Genomic DNA, 23,300 nt, shown 5'->3' with positions numbered 1-23,300 from the left:
CACAACCAACTCTTGTTGCTCTGATCCAAGAAAATTCATTGCACAAAGCCAGAAAATTTCTGCATTCATCTGGGAGTTGCTCCTGCTTCTCAGAGCACTTAGAGCACTATGTGTAATGTGGGGGAGGGAAGAGAAGACTGGCAGGAGAATTTGGAGACTCCATCAGCACAGCCCTGGGGAATGGTACAGAGGAGAATAAGACCTTCACCTCAGACCTCTGGGTTTAGAGAAGTGCAGCACACCAGCCTCCAGGTTCCCTGGCTGTGGGTTCACCTCTTCTAATGGGTCCTGAGTTCTTCCCTCAGAACCTTAATTAGGGTTGAGAAGTTGTACTAAATCTAATTTTATTCATTTTTCAGACTGTCCAGTTCCTGGTCCCTGGCACCCATGGTTCTGTGGTCCTGTCAACAGGACACTGGACTGAGACTCAGGAGGGGAAGGGGAATAACAATATAGACAATTTATATACAAGTCAACTTGATTCACTATAGGCAACCATTTGGGTCTTAAAGAACAATTTAAATTTGGAAAAGATTGGTCCTTTTTGGAGGAGCTCAGGGATATTGTACCATTCATAGGGCGCTACATGGGAGAAGGCACAAGGGTGATTGTGTGAGAATCTGACAGACAGATGGAGGAGGTTGGGAGCACTGGCTGAGTGAAGGGGACAGAGACCCAACATGAAGCTTGACAAGGAAGGATAAGTAGGGAGGGGCAGAGTTATGTAGAGCTTTGAAGGTGATGACAAGAAGCTTAAATCTGATACTGGAGTGGTTCAAGGAACAGGAGTTACATATCAAACCAACCAGAAAGGAAGAAAGTTTATCAGCAGCAACATTTTGTATGGACCGAAGGGAGCGATGAGTGACATGATCTGACCTGGATGTTGTTACCAGAGATGCCCTTGCTTAGGAAATTAAACAATCAGTGTTTACTTTCTGATTGTTCCCTCTACTGGGGAGATGCCACTAACTGTCCTGGAGGCTTCTCCTCCCCTATGTAGGTTTGTTCTGTCTGCTTAGCCTGTATCTATTGTATGTGTGTGGGCAGTTACTAGATTTAGAGCTTTATCCCAAACATTGCATATGGGAAATGGGAAATAGGCTAAATTAAAACAACCCTAGTTCAGTCATATAGTGAAATGATCCCTATCAGTGCAGCCTTGTGTCAGAAAGGGGCAGATAAAACATGCAACAAATGATAATGAGTATTGGGGTCACTCATGGTTACAGTTTCAATCAGTAGTTTAAATAGTTTTCTGATATAAATACTGTGTCCAGTTCATCCCCGGTTGCTAAATATTTCCTCTCTCCCCTTATACCTTTCAGAAAGTTGCATGGTCCCAAGTTAGTCGGCGCTTAGCTAAGCTAAGGAGATTTAACGTTCCCCATAACTAATTTATTTTATTCTTTTCTTGATGTCCTCTAAAATTTTCCAGTGTCTCACTGGGAATGTGCGGCATTCACAGCAGGTGTGGCTGCACTAGAACTCCCCTGCTCCTTGCTCTGGGATGCAAGGCCTCTCTGAGAGCAGCCTAACCTGCATTGACCATTTTTGCTACCATGTTGCATTAAAGACTAATTAGCTCCCTCCCTCCATCTTCATCCATTTCTTTTTCCCAGCTTTCTCCCTTGGATTATTTTTTCTGCAAATGCGTTAACTGCAGTTTTCCAAGGTGAATCAATTTTTTATTTGCTACCTGTGGGGTCATATCTTTAGTTTATGTACAGTAGAACCTCAGAGTTACGAACACCAGAGTTACAAAATGACCAGTCAACCACCCCACCTCATTTGCAACCGGACGTACGCAGTCAGGCAGCAGAGACAAAAAGAAAAGCAAATACTGTACAATACAGGACTGTGTTAAACATAAACTACTAAAAAAGGGAGAAGTTTTTAAAAAAAGTTTTGACAAGGTAAGAAAACTGGTTTTATGTTTGTTTCACTTAAATTAAGATGGTTAAAAGCAGCATTTTTCTTCTGCATAGTAAAGGTTCAAAGCTGCGTTAAGTCAATGTTTAGTTGTAAACTTTTGAAAGAACAACCATAATGTTTTGTTCAAAGTTACAAACATTTCAGAGCTCTGAACAGCCTCCATTCCCAAGGTGTTTGTAACTCTGAGGTTCTACTGTAAAATAAAACAACTCCACTGAAGTCAGTGACGGTATGTTGATTTATACCACCTGAAGTTCTGCCCCCATGTTTCTAATCTCGTTTTATTTATTTATTTATTTATGGCAGCACACACAATGTGCTGAATGGTTTGCAAATATATAATAAAACCCAGTTTGTGTCCCCAAAAGCTCACAGTTTAAGAAAACAAACTTCGTACAAAGGGTTGGGTAGAAGGAGAAAGCATACAGTCAGTTTATTTTAACATATATCAAGACAGTCCCTCTCCTGAGTAGTTTACAAAGCAGGACCCACTGTACTGTAATTTGTGAATTCTATTAACATGCTCTCCTTTTTCTAGAGCATTAATGAAGTCTTTACATCAGATTGGCCCTTACACTGACCACCCTGGTTCCACACTAGAGTTCCCTTCCCACAACTCAGTATTTTGCCAATTATCATTACTTTTTGCCCCTTTGTTTAGTCACTCAGCCAGTTTTCTACCATATCCACGCTGATTTAACTGAACTTTGTGAATAAATTTAATAGAAAACTGTAGCAAATGCTTTACAAACATCTAAAACCCCACCAAATTTTACACTTATTTTGTAATTCTGTCCCCAAAGGCAAATATGTTTGTCTGATGAGCTAATCTTTATAAATACTCATTTCTGCTTATTGCTTGTGATTCTGTCATTCTGAGGTTTAGTGATTATTTATTGATTTTACTTGCGGCATTTGTTCCATTACTTTGCCAGGGATAGATGTTGGATATATGGGAGGGTAAGTGGCAGGATCCTTCTTATTTCTGTTTTTGAAGATCATTAGCATAACTATTTTAGTTAAAACTTCTGGTACCTCCTCACTTTAATTGTGAGTAGGTACAGGAAGCTTGGTTTCTGCTTGCTGATACCTTACCATGTGCCTCACCGTGACTGGCAGATTGTACTTGTGACATTTTCTAATTAAAAAGCATTCTTTTTGTGCAGCTATCATTCTGTGTGTACTTTGTTTCTGTATAAAATGAGGAGAGGTGTGAGCTACTGGTGTGAGCACAGGACTGAGACCCAGGAACTCCTGAGTTCTGACTCTAGCTCTGAGGGTGACTCCATCTGTGGCAGGTCACTTGCCCTCTCTGTGGCCCAGAGTGCCCACCTATAAAATGGGGTTAATACTCCAGACCTGTCTGCCAGGAATGTTGCGGGGATTAATTAGCTAATGTTTTTGCAGTGTTTTGAAGATGCAAAGTCCTGTATTGTGCTAACTATTATGCAGATTTGTGCCCCTCGGAACCTTCCACAGGGGAGGGCATGGGTCTCCTCAGCAGCCAGTCCAAATCTCCAGCATTGTGAGCCCTGTTCAGGATGTTTCCCTTAATAAAGTAATAACTGTTGGGTACTGGATGCTCCTGGGCTGTTTATATCAGAGCTTCTTCCATGCTTCAGTTCTGCGTAGAGCTGGACTCTGTGGATTCTGAATGATGAGGGCTCTCCTTCATGTGTGTCTGTGCTGAAATCTCTTCCCATCCCTTTCTCTGTCTGGCCTCCCCTGCTGCCCTTTGTTTGCACAGTAGCTTCTTCTGGTTTCCAGCCCCGCCCCCATAGGGTTCACAGCAGGGCAGCCTGCTTTGTAGCTGGATCCAGAAGCCATGGTCAGTGTCAACCCTAGTCTCTACACCCTGGCTGCGGTGGAAGGCAGCCAGGATCTCAGCACAGTGTGGAGACGGAGGCCTTTCAGAAGTCTGTTGTCCCCAAGCAAAACAGCCCTAACCTTCCCTTAGGCAGGTCTCGGCCCTGCCTCTGATGATCAGCCCATGTTATAAGAATTCTTGTTTATTCTTCCTCCTGGGTGACTGACCTTCTTGCCTGAGTATGTTTGGGGAGGTGACATAGACTGTACAGAGCAAGAGGTTTGCAAACTCTAGGTGTCAGGATTTTAGTAACAAGGGAAATCACTTTTGGAAAAAAAATTATTGCGCGTGGCATCAAATAGGATGCAGTGAGGAGCGGTCTCAGGGTCAGGGGAGGAAAGCACAGTGAGTGGGGAGACTCCATCCCTTCCCTGATAATATGATAGGCTCTCAGCTGTACTGGACTAAGCCAAGAGTGTGGTATTTACTGCCTTCCCCATGACTTGTCATTTATAGTTATGCCTGCTCAGGAATCCAGGATCAAAATGGAGCTGCAGGACATGGAGAGGTTAACGAGGAGTAAAAAGCTCAGCAGATCTTGTCAGTGAATTGTAGTGGAAAAGGCCTGGTTTGGCTCTGACATTCCCCTTTCTCCCCTAGGCTCTGCCTGTCAGAAACTCCCTCCCACACGAGTGCCCTGCCATTTGCCAGAGAATTGTGGGGGAGAGGGGCTTTTCCTGTCTTTATGCTGGGACTCTGCCAACCCTCAGATTGTGGTTTTCTCTGGAGCCTGGAGCCCACTCACTGTGCCTCTGTGTGTTCCTCACCAGAGAAAGAAACTCAGGACAAATGCAACCAAGTGCACTGAAGCCCCACCCTTTCCCAGAAGACCGGCTAGTGCTCACCCTTTCCCCTCATCTTTCATAACAGACTCTTCACCACTAAGCCACATGGCTACAATTCACTGCTCTGAACTGGGGATCTAACTAAGCAGCTTTGAAGAAGGATAAGGCAGAGTTCCAGGCAGGTTGCAACTTTCTAAAGAGAATTGAGTGCTGCTTTGAATCTCAGCTGAGCTGGTGCAGAGAGCCATTCCCTTGCTCTGCCACCTGTGTCCTTGTTCTTTAGTGCCTGGCAGTGCACAGGCTATTTTTCCCCATCTCCCAAACCTTCAGCATATCTCTCCCTTCATGACTGGGAACTTTCCTCTCTCCCCAAAGCGTCCCCAGAGCCTGAGTCAGGGAGAAATCCTCTTTATCAGTTGCCCTCTTAGTGCCCTTTGCTTCCGTGAGGGTAATTTAGGGCTTCCTATTAGCTCAAAGACTAGGAGGAGGTTGGATATGGGAGTCAGTGTTGTAGCACTTGCTGTGTTGTGCCACAGTAGTAGAGTTTGTCAGCATTTCTAGAACTAACCCTGACTTTCCAAAACTGTAGAATTCTGCTATAAAAACTCCTTCTTGGAATCAGTCACCCTCAGTTTGTATCTATCTCTGAGACTGTCCCAGGAGCCTTCTAGTTGGGTGGTCCCCTTCACCAGGCTGGGGCTCTCTCTTCCCAGGCAAGGCTCCTCACCACACGGGTTCTCCCAGTGGAGTTGCAAAGGGAAAATAACCAATCCCTGTATCTTGTTTTCTACCAGGCTCTCTTTGCCAACCACCCGCCACCCAGCTCCACCAATATATCCATGCCAGCTGATTCTGGTGCCCGCAAGACATCAAGTGCCACTGCCAGCATCCAGAAGGCAACTAGTTCACACAAAGTGATGCCATCCCAGAGTACATCCTCTCACCTGGTCCCCAAGCCTCCAGCCAATCATAGGCAGGCAGTGGTCAGAAAAGTGGCAGCCCAGAGGATTTCCAAGTAAGTTTTTTTCCCATGCCAGAGAAATCTATGAGGAAGGGATGGGGGCTGGGATAGCTCAGTGGTTTGAGCATTGGCCTGCTAAACCCAGAGTTGTGAGTTCAATCCTTGAGGGGGGTGATTTGGGGATTGGGGGTCCTGCTTTGAGCAGGGGGTTGGACTAGATGATCTCCTGAGGTCCCTTCCAACCCTAACAATCTATGATTCTATGAACATATTGCCAGCAAGTGTTTTTGATAGAGATTCCTTGGGGCTTTCTTCCTGAATTGAGACCTTGGAAGAGTCTGGCCTTGATACACTGGAGTAGTTGTACCCTAAAATGGAGCTTTACCTCAGAGTGTAAGCAGGGCCATAGCTTCATACAACTATGGGGACATAGAAATTGCCATACAGGATCAGAGAAGTGGGCTACCTAGGCCTCTACCCTGTCTCTGACAATGGTGAGTGGCAGGTGCTTCTTGGGGGAGCAAGACTGCAGTAACAAGTTGTGTTGGAAGTGCATGGGCAGAGCTGTGCATGGACAGAGCTGTGCTGGAGAAGCTGGTAGATTTCCTGCCTGCACTATGCCTGTCCCCCAGAACTATCAATAATGGGCTCACCTGCCTATAGGAGAAGTTTCTTCCTAACCCCATCAGCTAGTGGTTGGTTTGTCCCGAAGCATGAGGGTTTGTATCCCCATGTATGCTTTATGTATATTTATGTCATTTCCCATATAAATGTCCAATGCTATTTGAACCCTACTAAGCTTTTGGCCTCGGACCTATCCTGTGGTAGTGAGTTCCACAGGTTAGTTATGTGCTGTGTAAAAACAAAAAAATCCTTTTGTCAGTTTCAAGTTTGTTGCCTTTTAATTTCCTTGAGCATCCTCTTGTTCCTGTGTTATGAGAGGGTAATTGTATCTGTACAATTCATTGTTATATCTCTCTGTATCATGCCCCCTTTCATTCTTCTTTTCTGTAGACTGAAAAGTCCCCATCTTTACAATGTGTCCTCATATTGAAGTCTCTCAAACCCTTTTCCTTACCCATCTTTGGACTTGTTTTAATCTCTAAAACACTGATGTGGGGGAAACCACATTTATAACCCCCTCCCCTCAGTTCTGTTTGATTCCTGCCAGATTCTCTGACTCCTTGCATCCCTTTCCCTATTTAAGAGAGAAGCTTTAATAAAAAATAGTCATTTTTCCAAAAGCCCCCCTGTGGAAGTGCTCAAGTGCAGAATAGAGGTGCATTGGCAATGCTGTGGTTGGGGGGCTGAGGGAGCAGGACTGGAGGAGCAAGATGTTTTGGAGGAACATGGGCAGAGGTGCTGGAGAAGCTGGTATATTTCCTGCCTGCACAATGCCTATGTTGAGATAAAATTCATCCCTCAAAACCATTTAAAAAGAAAACAGGACATTAGCAGGATTGGTTGACGCAGTGAGGGCGGCTGTGATCATGAGGTCTGGCAAGTCTGTGCTGGTGAATTCACCATCTGATTCTCTTTGTGCTGGGGTGGCTCATGTTAGTACAGGTGACAGGCCGTGTCAGTGGGTTCCTTTGCTGGGCAGCAGGGATGTGTATTTGAAGATGCCGGTGTGCTGTGCTCACTTGTTGGCAGAGAGAATGTTTATCCTTGTGAGATGGAATTGCAGCTTCTTGGACAGACTTTACTTCGCTGCATTTTTGTGGTTTCTGCTCTGTGACAGGCAGGAGTGTGGGAAAACCGGAAAAAGCTCAGCACCAAAAATGCACAGAAAGGGGAGGGGGAGGGAGGAGCAGAAGATTCCTGCAAAATTTCTGAAACGTAATCCAAGTATCGAAGGCTGCAAGGAGCCACTCCGGAAATACTTTCTGAGTTGCCTTTCGGACTCCAGGACAAGGCTCCAAACCCATTCTTGCCATTCACGTGATCTCACAATAATATTTTTTCACTTACATGGAAAGAAGCAGTGTCCAGCTATTCTTCTAGCATACTGGAAGCTGACCATTTTCAAACCACTGTCTGTCCTTCTGTAGTGAGGCGGCCTGGCTCCCCGCCGCACCTGAAAGGGCCGAGCCAGAGCAGCTGCCTCAGTGGGCGGAGTCACCGCCTGTCCCCGCCCCCAGAAGTCAAGGGGCGGGACAGGAAGTATAAAGGCCCGGTCCCAGCACTCAGTTGCCGCCCAGCCGCTGGAGAGGACAGACACTGGTGCCCGAGCTCCTGTTGGGCCGAGCCTTCCCCGAGCCCGGTACCCTGAGGAGGACTGGCCGAGCCTTCCCCGAGCCCAGTACCCCGAGGAGGACGGGCTGAGCCTTCCCCGAGCCCGGTACCCCGAGGAGCTGCCTGAGCGTCCCCTCGCCCCGTGTCCTGAGGAGCAGCCCGACCTATCCAGCGCTCAGTACCCCGAGGAGCCCATGGTGTGGGGCCTCAGCCCTCTCAGGTGCGGCGGGGAGCCAGGCCGCCTCACAACACGAGGCTGAGTACACCGTTCAGTAGTTCAAGTCCAAGCCCTCGGTCAGGGCAGGGCAACAGGCAGTAGTCCTGGGCTCAGACCCTCAGGCAGGGGCTGAGCAAACAATCAGTAATTCAGGGGGCTCAGACCCTCAGGCAGGGGCTGAGCAAACAACAAACAGCACCCTAAGGTGAGTCCAGGCTCCTACGCCTGAGCGTTGGTGTGAGGGGGAGACTGCCACCCGTGAGGGGGGTGGCAGGGGGGACACAGGCCCACCCACTCCACTGTGTCCCAGCTCGGGGCCCTAACGGCGGCAGTCAGTCTGCTGCTGTGTCAGTGGGGTCCTGATCGCAACACACCGACATTGGCTCGAGGTCTGCTGCGGCCAGACTGGGGTCGGCTACCCCCGGGCTACTTCCAATCTCCCCCTCCATTGGTACCTGTCCATCCCTAGCATCCTCCGCCGGGTCCCCACACCATGGGCTCCTCGGGGTACTGAGTGCTGGATAGGTCGGGCTGCTCCTCAGGACACGGGGCGAGGGGACGCTCAGGCAGCTTCTCAGGATACCGGGCTCGGGGAAGGCTCGGCCAGTCCTCCTCAGGGTACCGGGCTCGGGGAAGGCTCAGCCCAACAGGAGCTCAGGCACCAGCGTCTGTCCTCTCCAGTGGCCAGGCGGCAACTGAGTGCTGGGACCGGGCCTTTATACTTCCTGTCCCGCCCCTTGACTTCTGGGGGGGCGGGGACAGGCGGTGGTGACTCTGCCCACTGAGGCAGCTGCTCTGGCTCGGCCCTCTCAGGTGCGGCGGGGAGCCAGGCCGCCTCACTACACCTTCCTACCTAATCTATCCATCCAAATCAGAGAAAGGACCGGAGGTACCATGTACAAAGCAGGGTGAATGGAGGAAATTCTTCCTCAAAGAATCACAGAGATTAGAGATGAAAAAGATTTCTTCCAGTCCATTCTTTCCATTCTTCCGCTCCTCTGTACAGAGCATTCTCTGATGCTATGTTCAGCCTGCTTTTAAATAACTCCAGTAGCAGGAATTCCATCACTTCACCTGGGAGACAATATGAGTCTAATCAACCTTATTGCTAGGAAATTGCTCCTGATGTGCAGCCCAAATTTTTCCTTTGGTTTGTTTCATCCTGCTGCTTACAGATACTCCTTCCAGAAAACCCTCTCCCTCCTAAATACAGTGCTTGACATCCTTTGAATCCTCTCCTCCACATCTTCAAGGTTCCTAGTTATAGTTATACGTACTGAGATTTCTTTAACCTCTCCTCATATAGTAGTCCTACCCACCAAGGTGTCAGTCATCTCAATTTACTTATTGGACCCTCTCCTATTTGTCAATGTTACGCTTGTGTTGAGGTGGAATTGTAATATTCCAAAAGTGGTTATATCCGAAAGTAGAACTACCACATCCCTAGTCAATGACATGATACTGTGCCTCTTTACATAAAACACAGTGTATAATTTGCTTTTTGGCTGCCATATGGGATTTCCAGCACATCCCTAATTTGCTGTCCACCATCTCCTTTAACTCTGTCTTGGCTACTTTCCAGGCCTCCTTCCTCCCAAGAGATCTCAGCCCTGCCTATTTCTTTTAATGGAATATACTGACTTTCATTCATTGAGGGAAAGTCTCATTTTTAATCATTCCAAATCCTAATGATTCTGTGATTCATTTTTGTAATTTCTCTAAGACCATTTTATTCTCTGTCTCTGCTGTTTGTAGCTTAATATAATCACATTTTCTTTTCAAAGCTGTTTTTAGAGTTTCCTCCAGGCTGTGTAGACAATTTGTGTCTCCCTGAACCATCTCTTCCTTGCAAGTATGATCATCTCACTCAGCCAGCACATATGGTGTCCAGAAGAGCAGGAGAAACATGAGAGCGGGAAACCTCAGCTACAAACAAGATAGAGATTCTAAAGATGAACGTTACTGGCTCATTTAGTAACTCAGGACACAAAAGAAAAAAGTAATGGAACAATCAGACAAGCAAGGCTTGTCTTTTCTATTTCTGTTCTGTTTTGTTTTCTCAGTCTCCCAGTTTGGGAAAGAGGAAGGGTGTCCTTGTTGTGGATTGTGTCTAAGGCAGACTCCTTACTAAGGTAATGGAGCAGAAAACTGGGGCCTACATTAAGGTATGGGAAAAGACCGTGGCACTGAAAGGAACTGTTTAAAGTGCAGCTTTGTTAGAAATGTGACTCCATAAAATGGTCTCATGGGTTCCATGTTTGTGTCTCAATAATTTCCAGATTAAATGTGCTCAGATTACAAATAGAAAGATAGCTTTTCTAACTGCTAGCACCGCAAACTTGTCCTGGATTCCAGGAGTCAAGCTGGGTTCTTTCCACCCTGTACGCTATCATCAGTAATGGTGGTTCTGCAGGCCAAAATTATATCCTTTGTTGGGGTCATCCAGGTGTTACCAAGGGCAGAATTTGGAGACAGTGAGATCACACTGTCATTGAAGCAGCATTTATAAACAGTGGGGTCAGGCAGATGTCACTGAGGGCAGCACTTGGTCTGCAGAACCTTCATTACAGATGATGATGTGCAAAGCAGAAATAAAACAGCTTGACTTTCAGAGCCTAAAGTGAGTTGGCATGATTGGTAGATAGAAAAAAAAATTTCCACTTGTAATCTCAGAACATTTGGTTTGGAGTGACTGAGATACAATAAATATGAAATGCTACGATGCTATTTTTAACAGTCGCTATTCTGAGAACTGCTTTTTAAAACCAGAACTGTGATAGCACCAGGTAAAACAGGGCCTCGAAAAGCTAGTGAGCAGAACCATCATTCAAAGAAAAGAACACTGCAGAGAAGGGAGAGAAAGCGCCAAGTGGAGAAAAGAAACCGTACAATTCATGGCACCAGCATGCATAGAGCCTAGGGAGACCCATGGGCCAGTCTTTGGCCAGCTGTTGACTGACAGAACCTGATTGTGATGTTGATCAATACATGTTCTCGTGTATTGAGCTTTTGTGTTAATTCTATTTCCCAGTATTCCCATTCAGGCACCTGCTCTGACTGATTGTTCCCTGTAGCCAGTAGTACTGTGGCTCAGAGGGAATGAAGTTGATTAGTATGTCAAATACCCATTCCCAAAAAGAATCCTTCTGCACTATTATTCTTTTATATATTTACTTTGTGTGGCACCAGCATTATCTGCGAAAGGTTCAAGAGTTCTGCACTGTCATAACCAACACAGGAACAGGGAGGAGATGATGCCTTTCTTCAGGCTTCTGCAAATCCACCTCAGAATCGGGTGGAGTCCTGAATGCAATCTGATATTGGCTATAGCCAGCTGCCTTAGCAAGAACTGGCCAACCCTGGCATATATGCAGAAATCAGAGGAGGTGGCTGCAGAGAGAGCTCTGCAAATCACTTCAGTTCTGGTTTGAACCCTATCCTTCCCATGTTTGTTTATTCCTTGGCAGACATGAAGTGTCTCAAGTGTGCTGAGTGTATCTCGCACAAAAGCAAAGTGCCCACTGTGGAGAGAATAGACAGCAACAGAGGAAGCATACGGCTGTTATTGGAACCCCTTTCACTTTCTGCTACTGCTGCACAGAGGCATGCTTGTCGTTTTAGCTCCTGAGTGCCTGGGTTAATCAGGCAGCTTGACCTTTTGACATTTTTTGGCAGCTGTAGCAGTGCATCTGAGAGAAGTGCCTTGATTTAACATACTGACACAGCTGGGCTCACTAGGTCTGCAGCTCTTAGCCCCTGGCCAGCCTCACATCATACACACAGACACACATGCAGAGGCCCCCAATCCAAGAACAACAAAGAGGAACAAGCCCTACTGGCACTGGCTCTTTACATCTGGTGCTGTCCTCTGGTCGAACCTCAGTTCTTGTATTATGTGAATTTTCTGGGATCAGTTCTGTTCCCCTTATCCCATTAGTTTCCCAGGAATAAGTTGTAACAATAAAGAGGGTCAACATTTAGATCCCCCGTAACCTGTAGAAGAGCAGCTCCCTCCAGATCTGCAGTCTGTGCCAGACAGCGTAGAAGAAAGTGGTGTTATGTCAAAGTGAAGGATGTCAGCTCCCATTCCAAGGCAGTCATCAGGCTAAGAGAGAATCAAGGCACTGATGAGAATTTATGCAAAGGTGAGAATGGAGAACGGGCAGTTTTAGAGACATTAAACAGGAAGAAATAACAGAACTTAGCGAGAGAAGGACTGTTGGGGAGAAGAACCAAAGTTGACAGACACTGAGGCCTGGAAAAGGGGAAAGACAGTGAAGTTGTCAGGCAACCCAGGGATGGAGAAGAGAGGAATTGGAAGGAAAGATAATCAGTTCAGTTTGGGAAGTATGAACTGCAGCGGGACTTCTAAGAGGACACGAGAGAATTTGAGATGTGAGAATAAATAGATGGCAAGGGATTGGGGCAAAGATGTAGATCTGAGAATCATCTGCATAGAGTTGATATTTGAAACTACAGGAATAGATGTGTTTACAGAGAGAAAGAGTATGTAGAAAAAGAAGATGGTGGGCAGGTATGTGGGATGCCACCAGAGAGAGAGAGTTCTGTTTAAATGCAGTTATGGGTAGAAGCGTAATCCTCCCGCCCTCGGCTCTCCACGTGTCTTACTGTCACACCTGCTGACTTTACTGACACAACATCTTTTTATCTGTTAGTCCTGCAGACTTCACACAGCTACTGTGAGTGAGCTGGATTCGACTCTGACTCATGCAGCACTGACAGAATCGGCAGCTAAATTATGAGTGCAGAATCTTTATGTAAGAGGCAAAAAGAGTGCAGCTGGACTCTCAGGTCCTGGCTGAAGTTTGCAGCATTGGCAGTAAGAAACCATGAGCACAGTGGATCCAAAACTGTCCATAAAAAACAATAAACATGGAATCCAGCATGTCATTTGACAATAGCATTTCAGACTATGACTGAGCTAAGGCAAAGATTGTTCCATGCAAATGTCATATCAGAGCCCTCTCCACAGGATCCCAATTTACTCCATGCAACCCAGCTGAGAAAATACAGGTGCCCCTGCCTGGCCATACAGCTGTCAGGAGCACCTTTCTGGCAACTTGCTGACTGAAATCTGAAGACAAAAGGTGTCATTCAACAGTTCAGAAGTTGCTCACATGTGCCTGAGTCTGTTAGTCATCAGCACATCACATGGGGATTGGAGACTACTATTCTTATCACTGAGGAGAGCTGAAAGTTATTATGAACTTGTGCAACAGAGGGGAGTCAGGGGAGGAGGAGGAAGAATTGTGAAAGGCACAGGAGTACTGAGCAGGAGAGTCTGGAGTGACCAGAATAGAAAGTCAGGAGGGCCATGAAGTAGTCAGAAAGGATAGAGCCAGAGAGCCAGGAGGGGGAGTCAGGAGGGATCAGGGAGAGAGGGAGGAGCAGTGAGAAGGGAATAGATTAATAGATTTTAAGGCCAGAATGGACCATTATGATCATCTAGTTTGACCTAGAGTCCTCAGTGAGTTAATCCATTTTCAAGCAGGAGAAAGTGCTAATCTCACTATGAGAGTGATACTCCCCTGATAAAGGAAGCACAGTTGAACCGCACAAAGGCCAAGAGGATTTATTCTCTTTGTGCCCAAAACTTTTGTACTAACTGCAGATGGCCCTGCAGAGGCATCTGCTTTATGAAGTGCGTAAGGATTGGATTTTTCTTGTGTGTGGCTCTCAGTTTACAGCTCAGTGACTCTGTGTGCTTCTCCAGCTGGAGTCAGCATGTGAGATCCTGAGCTTAGCTTTGAACACAGCCCTCTCTGCAACCTCCCTCCCTGTGTGTGGTAGTGTCCTACCAAATGGCTTAACAAAGATGTTCTTCGAGTGCTTGTTCATGTTGATTCCAATCAGGTGTGTCCGCGCCATGTGCACGGTTGTCGGAAACTTTTCCCTTAGCACCTCCCGTCAGCTCGGCTAGGGAGCCTCCTGGAGTGGCGCCTTCATGGCGCTCAATATATAACCCTACTGACCTGACCCCCCTTCAGTTCCTTCTTACCATTCGTGGCGATGCTGGAACTGCGTTCACTTGCTTGCAAGTGCTCCCTTAGCCTAGTGCCTAGTTCTTCGTAGTTTTAGTGATTAATGTTGTTAGTATAGGTAGTAGTAGTGATTGGTGACTGGGATCATTTGTATCCCATCACCCCGCCTTGGACTGCAAGGCATGCTGCAAGCCCAGAGGTTTAAGTCTTGCGGTGTTTGCCGGAAGTCTATGCCCAATAGTGACCCTCGTAACTTGTGCCTTAGGTGCTTAGGGGAGGCGTATCAGTCAGAGCACTATAAGATTTATAAGGATTTCAAGCCTAGAACCAAGAAGGAGCGGGACTTCTGTTTAAAACAACTATTGATGGAAGCCACACTCCATCCTGCAGCACCAGACCGCCAAGCCCCGGGCCCGAGTTCGTCGGTTCAGAGTGCCCCGGGATCGGGGTGCCAACCAGCAGGCTATCCTCAGCAGGTATAACTTTAACTCTTGGGACGCTATGTCCAAATACAAAGAGATGCTCCCTGCAGAGTCAAGAGCGGAGTTCTCAGTTCTGGTTGAGGAGGGGAAGGCGGTGGCCAGGATGTCCCTTCAGGCCTCCCTTGACGCGGCCGACTCGGCAGCACGAACCATCTCCTCAGGGGTGGTCATGAGGAGAACCTTCTGGCTCCAGGCCCACAGATCCTGCAGGACCTTCTCTTTGATGACGCAGGGCTGTTTTCAGACCAGACAGATTCGAGACTCAAAGATTCAAGGGCAACAATGAAGTCTCTAGGGATGCATACGCCTGCTACCCAGAGAAAACCTTTCAAACCTCAACCCCAGCAGCAGCAGAGACAATATCAACCCCACCCAAGTCAGGACCTTTACCACCGTAAGGTCAGGAACAATAGGCCGTCTAACCAGTCATCAGTCCAGGGCCAGGGCCTGACTAAGCCACAGTCGGGATCCAAACAAGGGTTTTGAGGGGATGCCTGAGGACGGCATGCCAGACATCATACAGGATCCTCCCTGCTTTCTGAACTGTCTATTCCACTTCTACCATACGTGGTCTGTTATAACGTTGGACCGTTGGGTCCTTCGCACGGTAGAGGTGGAGAGAATATCCCAATTCTGCTCCTCACTGCCCTCCCAGCCCCCTTCCCCATCCCTCTTCAGGGACCCTTCTCATGAGCAACTCCTTGTACAGGAGGTGCAATTGCTTCTCGCCTTAGGGGCAGTGGAGGAGGTTCCTCGGGAGCTATGGGGCAAGGGGTTCTACTCCCGTTACTTCCTAATCCCAAAAGCGAAGGGGGGAGGGTCTCAGACCCATCTTAGACCTGCGAGGACTCAACCAGTTTATGGTAAAGTTGAAGTTCCACATGGTCTCCCTGAGCTCGATTATTCCTTCCCTGGATCTGGGGGACTGGTACGCTGCCCTCAACATGAAAGATGCGTACTTCCACATAGCCATTCGTCCGGCCCACAGACGTTTCCTGAGGTTTGTGGTCAATCACAAGCACTACCAGTTCACGGTGCTCCAATTCAGTTTATCGACGGCCCGCTGAGTGTTCACCAAGTGCATGTCAGTGGATGCGACCTTTCTCCACAAGAGGCAGGTACAGGTGTATCCCTACCTCGACGATTGGCTGCTGTGGGGGCGTTCCAGGGAGCAAGTGGAGTTCCAAGTGCAGTTAGTCACAAATACCTTCCAGAGACTGGGTCTCCTCCTCAACGTGGACAAGTCAACGCTGTCACCGACCCAAAGAATAGAATTCATTGGGGCAGTGCTGCTAGACTCAGTTCAGGCGAGAGCGATACTACTGGGGTCCAGAGTCCAAGCACTAACAGGAATCATTCAGACTCTCAAGAGATACCCTTGCAGTCGTGGTGGGGTATGCCTGAGTCTTCTCGGACACATGGCTGCATGCACTCTTGTGGTCAGACATGCCAGACTAAGACTCAGTTTATTCTCAATTATTCTCAATTATCGCCTCAGTTTATCACCCAGGCTGACACAGTTTGGACTCGGTAGTAACAGTGCTGAGACGAGTCCTGGGCACCGTATGCTGGTGGCTGGACTGTGAGGGAGTCCTATTCAGCGCTCCTCAGCCATCCATGACCTTGGTAACAGATGCATCAGATCTGGGTTGGGGGGGCCCACCTTGGAGATCTACAGATGCAGGGCAGGTGGTTGCAGTCCAAGATCCTGCTCCACATCAATATAAAGGCGCTCAGAGCGGTGAGACTAGCCTGCCAGACCTTCAAGGACAGACTTCAAGGTCAGTGCGTGGGGGTGTTGACCAACAATACCACTGTGATGTTTTACATAACCAAAGAGGGCAGAGCCCACTCCTCCCCTCTCTGTCACAAAGCTCTCCAGCTTTGGGATTTCTTTATAGCCCACTCAGGACGCCTCCAGGTGAATAATCTCCCAGGCCTGCAGAACGAGATTGCAGACTGTCTCAACAGGTTGTTTCTCAACCACGAGTGGTCAGTCCGTCCGGACGTCTTACATTCCATCTTCCAAAGGTGGGGCTTTCCCCAGGTGGACCTATTCACCACCAGGAGCAACAGGAAGTGTCCAACGTTCTGCTCCTTCCAGAAACACCTGTCTGGGCTCCATCTCGGACGCCTTCTTGCTACCTTGGGGTGACTACTTCATGTATGCCTTCCCACCGGTCCCACTCATTCACAAGGTGCTGCTCAAGATCCACAGAGACAAAGCTGATGTGATCATGCTGGCCCCGACATGGCCCCGACAACATTGGTATTCCATGCTTCTGGAGATATCAGTGGATGCCTTGATAGCACTACCACTTTACCCAGATCTGATTACACAAGACCATGGTCGCCTCCTTCACCCAGACCTCCAATCCCTTCATCTCATGGCTTGGAAGCTTCATGGTTAAACCCAACGGACCTCCAATGCTCAAATTCGGTGAAGGAGGTGTTGCTTGGTAGCAGGAAACCTTCCACTAGGGTCACTTATCTAGCTAAGTGGAAAAGGTTCTCGTGCTGGTGTGAGCAGCATCACACATCTCCGCTTCAGACATCTATACCACTCATCCTGGAATACCTACTACATCTGAAACAGCAAAGGTTGGCAGGATCATCCATCAGGGTACACCTTGCGGCCATCTTGGCATTTCACCCGGGAAAGTCAGGGCTCTCTGTATTCGCCAACTCCATGGTGGGCCGTTTCCTAAAGGGTTTGGAAAGACTATACCCACATTCTCGACCACCTATACCCACTTGATCTTAATCTGGTTCTCTCCAGACTAATGGGAGCCCTGTTTGAACCACTGGCTACATGCTCCCTTCTGCATCTCTCGTGGAAGGTAGTGTTCCTAGTTGCCATCACTTCAGCCAGGAGGGTGTCCGAGTTAAAAGCACTGACCTCCACCCCGCACCCTCCCACGGTCTTCCATAAGGACAAGGTGCAGCTCAGGCCTCATCTAGCCTTCTTGCCCAAGATGGTATCTCAATTCCACATTGGACAAGACATTTTTCTACCAGTCTTCTATCCCAAGCCGCATGCCAATGCATGGGAGCAGAGACTTCATTCACTAGACATCCGGAGAGCGCTAGCGTTCTATACTGAGCGCACAAAACTTTCAGGAAATTGAATCAACTGTTCATAGCGGTGGCAACTCGGATGAAAGGGCTTCCAGTCTCCTCACAGCACATTTAGTTATGGATAATGGAGGGCATCCGTACTTGCTACGACTTCGCCAAGGTTCCAGCTACACCTATTACAGCGCACTCAATGTGGGTTCAAGCCTCATCCACAGCTTTCCTGGCCCAGGTGCCCATCCAGGAGATCTGCAGAACAGTGACCTGGTCATCCATGCACACGTTTACTACCCACTATGCCATCACACAGCATGCCAGAGAGGATGCAGCTTTTGACAGGGCAGTTCTCCAATCAGTGGTTCCTTAACTCCAACCCCACCTCCAGGGGAGAGTTTGGGAGTCACCTGATTGGAATCGACGTGAACAAACACTCAAAGAAGAAAAAATGGTTACTCACCTTCTTGTAAGTATTGTTCTTCTTCGAGTGATTGCTCATATCCATTCCAGTTAGGTGTGCGTGCGCCGCGTGCACGTTCGTCGGAAGATTTTTACCCTAGCAACCCCAGTGGGTCGGCTGAGCGCCCCCTGGAGTGGCGCCATAACGGCACCGCATATATACCTCAGCCGACCCACCCACTCCTCAGTTCCTTCTTACCGCCCGTGTCGGTCGTTGGAACAGTGGAGTGCAGCTTGTCTGACCTCCGCTTCCCTAGCTTCCTCATACGTTTTTCTGTTAAAAATTGTATATAGTTGTTATCTTAGTTGTAGGTTTTCTTGTTTTAATAGTTAATCAGTTACTGTTAGATAGTTAGCGGGTTCGGGAATTAACCCCCTCCCGGGACTGGAGCGTATGCCCGGCTCCCCGGGTTTCAAGCCGTGTTCGGCCTGCTGCAGGCCTATGCCTACAGGAGATCCTCATAGCTCCTGCTTAAAGTGCCTGGGAGAGTCGCACTTATCTTCTAAGTGCTCAATTTGCAAGGCTTTCAAGCCTCGCACAAAGAGGGAAAGAGACATTCGGCTAAGACAACTCCTCATGGAGGCAGCCTTAATCCCTCCGGCCGCGGCACCACCTGCTGTCCCTCTGGACTCTCGCAGCGCCGGCACGGTGCCGGGCTGCTTGGCTGTGCAGCTGAAAGTAACATCAGCACCGAAACCCGCCCAGAGGCGCTCTCTCTCGCCGAAGGCAAAGAAAGGGAAGGCCGCTGCTTTTTCGGCACCGACACCTGCGCCGAAGCAAAAGAGTGCGCCCTGCCCGGACCGTCCAGCACCAAAACCTGCCGCGGCACCGGTCCCTCCGCCGCAGATGCTTCTGCCGGCACCGGCGACTCCGGCCCCTCAGAGGCCGTCGAGCCCGGCACCTGTGGCCTCCCCGGGTCCGGCCGCGGTAGAGATGCCACTGCCGTCCACTCCGGAGACCTTCGAGGCGGTGCGGGACCTCATTGCTCTCACAGACCCGGCTGTGCCACCGCCTCCGGCACCGCCGGTGCGGGCGCCCCGTTCCATGGGCAAGCCATCCATGCTCAAGCCTCCTGTCGGCACCGAGCCTGACCGGTATCGATCCCATTCCCGCTCTCACCAGCGCTCTCGCTCTCGACGCCGCTCTCCATCTAGGTGCCGATCGCAACGCCGCTCGCAGTCCCGGCACCGCTCCACTACGCGGCACCGGTCAGACTCGCGGCACCGGTCATACTCCCGCTCTCCGACTCGTCATTCCTGGCACCGCTCAACATCTCGGCATCGATACGGCCGCCGCTATTCGCGAAGCTGCTCCTGGCACCGAACATGGAGATCCCGGTCGACCTCCCAGCACCGGGCCGGTCGCAGGTCCCGGTCTCGCTCCCGTTCTCGCTATCGAGATGCTTCACGGCACCGATCACCGCAAAGGCGGGAACTACGATCCGTCGGCACTTTGGCGCAAGGGTTATCCGCTCCACCCTGGCCCTCCCGACACGCCTCGGCCTCTTCACACACCGAGAGTTATTACGTCGACGAGTATGACCCTCAGGTCCCGGCGGGCATTTTTCACCAGTCCCATCAAGTTGACCAGGACCCTCATCACTGGGGTTACTGGACCCCTTGGGCCTACCACCAAGCCCAAGGCGCTCCTCTGCCTACCGTGCGCACCGTGACAAACGAGGCACGCGCACCGGAGGCTACAATAACCCGTCCACCGGATGACACGGAGGTGCCATCGTGTGCAGAGGAAGGCAATCAACCAGCCCAAGAACCCCTGGAGCAGGAGCCTTCCCAGGTCCAGACGCGGACCGGGACACCATCCTGCCAGGGATTTCTTCCTCCTCCTCTTCTCCGGACGAGGCGGTGGTGGGGTCGTCATCCGCAGGTCCCCCACCTATTGATTTACGGGCACACCAAGAGCTCCTTCGCAGGGTAGCTCTGCGAATGGACTTACAGGCGGAGGAGGTATCGGAAGTGGACGATCCGATAGTAACCATCTTATCAGCGGACGCCCCTACCCGCATAGCCTTGCCCTTCATTAAGACTATCCAAGCCACTGCGGATACCCTATGGCAGACTCCGTCCTCTATTGCACCCACAGCGAGGGGCGTGGAGCGCAAGTACATGGTCCCTTCCAAGGGATATGAATATTTGTATGTACATCCGACCCCATCGTCATTGGTGGAGCAGTCGGTGAACGATAAGGAGCGTCACGGCCAGCAAGGCCCCGCTCCTAAATCAAAGGACGCTAGGCGAATGGACTTGCTTGGCCGCAAGGTCTACTCCGCCGGTGCCCTGCAGATCCGAGTGGCTAACCAACAGGCCTTGCTAAGCCGCTACGCACATGACACTTGGGCTGAGGTGGAGAAGTACAAAGAGCTCCTACCTCAAGATTCCCGTCAGGAGTTCGCGGCCTTCGTAGAGGAGGGTAAAAAGGTTGCGCGCACCTCGTTGCAAGCCTCCTTGGACGCAGCTGACTCGGGGGCGTGTACTATAGCCTCGGGCGTTACCATGCGCCGGATCTCTTGGCTGCAGAGTTCAACGCTCCCACCTGAAGTACAGTACACATTCAGGACCTTCCCTTTGATTCCAAGGCCCTCTTCTCCGAAAAGACGGACTCCCGACTTCAAAACCTCAAAGACAACAGGGTCATCATCCGTACTCTGGGGATGCATACCCCTGCTACCCAGAGGCGTCCGTTCCGCCCCCAGTTTAACCGGCCCTACTATATGCCTCGCTACAGGCAGGACTTTGGTCGGCGACGAGGTCGCGGTGGACGTAGGCGGCAGCCTGGCAACCAATCGTCCCAGGGCAGAACCCCCTCTAAACCGCCAGGGCCTAAGCCATCCTTTTGAAGATGCGCCCGGGGACGGCATACCAGAGCTCTCTTCAGCTCCCTCCCTGTCCTTTTCCAACCGCCTTTCCTATTTCGTCCCGGCGTGGGCCCGGCTGACCACCGATGCCTGGGTCCTACGCACCGTGGAACACGGTTACCAACTGCAGTTCGTTTCACCCCCTCCTTCCCACCCTCCTTCCCAGTCCCTCTTCAGGGACCCCTCTCACGAGCAACTCCTCTTACAAGAGGTGCATTCGCTCCTAGCCATCGGAGCGGTCGAGAACGTTCCGGAGAGGGAGAGGGGCAAGGGGTTTTATTCCCGTTATTTTTTGATCCCCAAGTCCAGAGGGGGCCTCCGTCCCATCCTCGACCTGCGAGACCTCAACTCATACATGCTGAAGTTGAAGTTCCGCATGGTGTCCCTCGGGACCATTATCCCCACGCTGGAACAGGGAGATTGGTATGCCGCCCTCGATATGAAGGATGCTTATTTTCATATCGCCATCTTTCCACCGCACAGACGCTTCCTCCGATTTACAATCGCACACCTTCACTTCCAGTTTGCGGTCCTCCCCTTTGGCCTCTCTGCGGCCCCAAGGGTGTTCACGAAGTGCATGGCCGTTGTCGCCGCCCACCTCTGTCGGCGCGGCATCTGCATTTTTCCATACCTGGACGACTGGCTCATCAGAGGGGACTCGCAGGACACAGTCCAGCGACAGGTCATAGTAATCAAAGACTTATTCACGCGCCTGGGCCTAGTTCTCAACATAGAGAAATCCACCCTAGTACCAGCTCAGAGGTTGGACTTTATTGGCGCGACCCTGGACTCATCTCTAGCCAGAGCCTACCTCCCTCAGCTACGGTTCCAGGCCCTTACACAACTAGCCCGCGCCCTTCAGGCCTCTCGTATGGCCTCGGCCCGCGCTTGTCTCTGCCTCCTCGGTCACATGGCAGCTTGCACGCACGTAACTCCGTTTGCCAGGCTCCGCCTCCGCCCACTCCAGCTGTGGCTCCACTCCAGGTACCGTCCGCACAGGGACCCTCTGGATACCCTACTCACCATTCCATCGGGTGTCCTTCAGTCCCTGGATTGGTGGCTGACCCCTTCCCACGTATGCGCGGGGGTCCCATTCCATGCTCCTCAACCGTCCCTTTCCCTGATGACGGATGCTTTGTCCCTCGGATGGGGAGCCCATCTTGACGATCTTCGTACTCAAGGCCTTTGGTCGGTACAGGAATTGAATATGCACATAAACATCAGGGAGCTACGTGCAGTCCGCCTGGCATGCCAGACGTTCCAACCTCGCCTCCGCGGCCGTTGTGTCTCAGTCTTAACGGACAACACAACGGCCATGTACTATATCAACAAGCAAGGCGGGACCCGCTCTCCCCCCCTCTGCCACGAGGCGATGCTACTGTGGGAATTCTGCATAGCCCACTCGATACGTCTAGTGGCGTCGTTCCTTCCCGGCGTGAAGAACACCATTGCGGATCGCCTGAGCAGGTCTTTTCTCTGCCACGAGTGGTCGCTGAGAGCAGACATCGCTCATGCCATTTTCCAACAGTGGGGGTTTCCCCGTGTAGACCTCTTTGCGTCCCACTCGAACCGCAAATGCCAGGAGTTTTGCTCCTTCCAAGGCCTGTCACCGGGCTCTCTGTCGGATGCGTTTCTCCTTCCATGGACGTGTCATCTGTACTACGCCTTTCCCCCGTTCCCCCTCATACACAGAGTACTGCTGAAGCTCTGGCAGGACAAGGCACGGCTCATCTTAATTGCGCCAGCGTGGCCCAGGCAACACTGGTTCACCACGCTGCTCCGTCTGTCGGTAGCCAGCCCAATTCCTCTGCCGCTTCACCCGGATCTCATCACTCAAGATCACGGCACTCTCCATCACCCAGACCTGACGTCCCTCCACGTCACGGCGTGGCTCCTGAGCGGCTAGACCAGTCGGAAGTGCGCTGTTCTGCTCCCATGCAACATGTTTTATTGAGCAGCAGAATAAAACCTACCTACTACCGATCTACCTACTTGGCCAAGTGGAAGCGCTTCGCTTGCTGGGCTGAAGCGCGAGACGCTATTCCGTCAGAGCTTCCGCTTCCAATGGTCCTTGACTACCTCTGGTCGCTGAAACAGCAAGGCCTGGCACTGTCCTCTATAAAAGTGCACTTAGCGGCTATCTCCGCTTTCCACCCCGGTGAGGACGGGTATACACTGTTCTCTCACCCAATGTCTACTCGTTTCAGGAAGGGCCTTGATCGTCTCTTCCCCCAGGTGCGCCACCCAATTCCCACCTGGGACCTTAACCTCGTCCTCAACAGGCTCATGTCCCCACCCTTTGAGCCACTGGCCACCTGCTCCTTACTGTACCTGTCATGGAAAACGGTTTTTCTAGTGGCTATCACATCAGCCAGACGGGTCTCTGAGCTCAAGGCGCTCATGGTAGACCCA

The 23,300-nt window shown here is 50.3% G+C and overlaps 1 protein-coding gene across 11 annotated transcripts in view; it reads left to right on the top strand.

Moving 5' to 3' along the window:
* The window catches only part of TTLL5 (tubulin tyrosine ligase like 5), a 235,835-nt gene that overhangs the window by 183,693 nt on the left and 28,842 nt on the right, over positions 1 to 23,300 (top strand). For 10 of the 11 annotated variants that reach the window (XM_039536715.1, XM_039536717.1, XM_039536716.1 and 7 more), the window contains one exon: positions 5,382 to 5,602. In XM_039536715.1, the coding sequence (XP_039392649.1) occupies positions 5,382 to 5,602 (221 nt within the window). Of the gene's footprint in view, positions 1 to 5,381; positions 5,603 to 9,784; positions 10,000 to 23,300 lie in introns of all 11 variants that reach the window. The other variant, XR_005597950.1, reaches the window with a different exon arrangement.

This window comes from Mauremys reevesii, linkage group 4 (genome assembly GCF_016161935.1).
Source record: "Mauremys reevesii isolate NIE-2019 linkage group 4, ASM1616193v1, whole genome shotgun sequence".
Taxonomy (NCBI): Eukaryota; Metazoa; Chordata; order Testudines; family Geoemydidae; genus Mauremys; species Mauremys reevesii.
The sequence above is the reverse complement of the archived record's forward strand: the minus strand, read 5'-3'. Positions and strand labels throughout refer to the sequence as shown.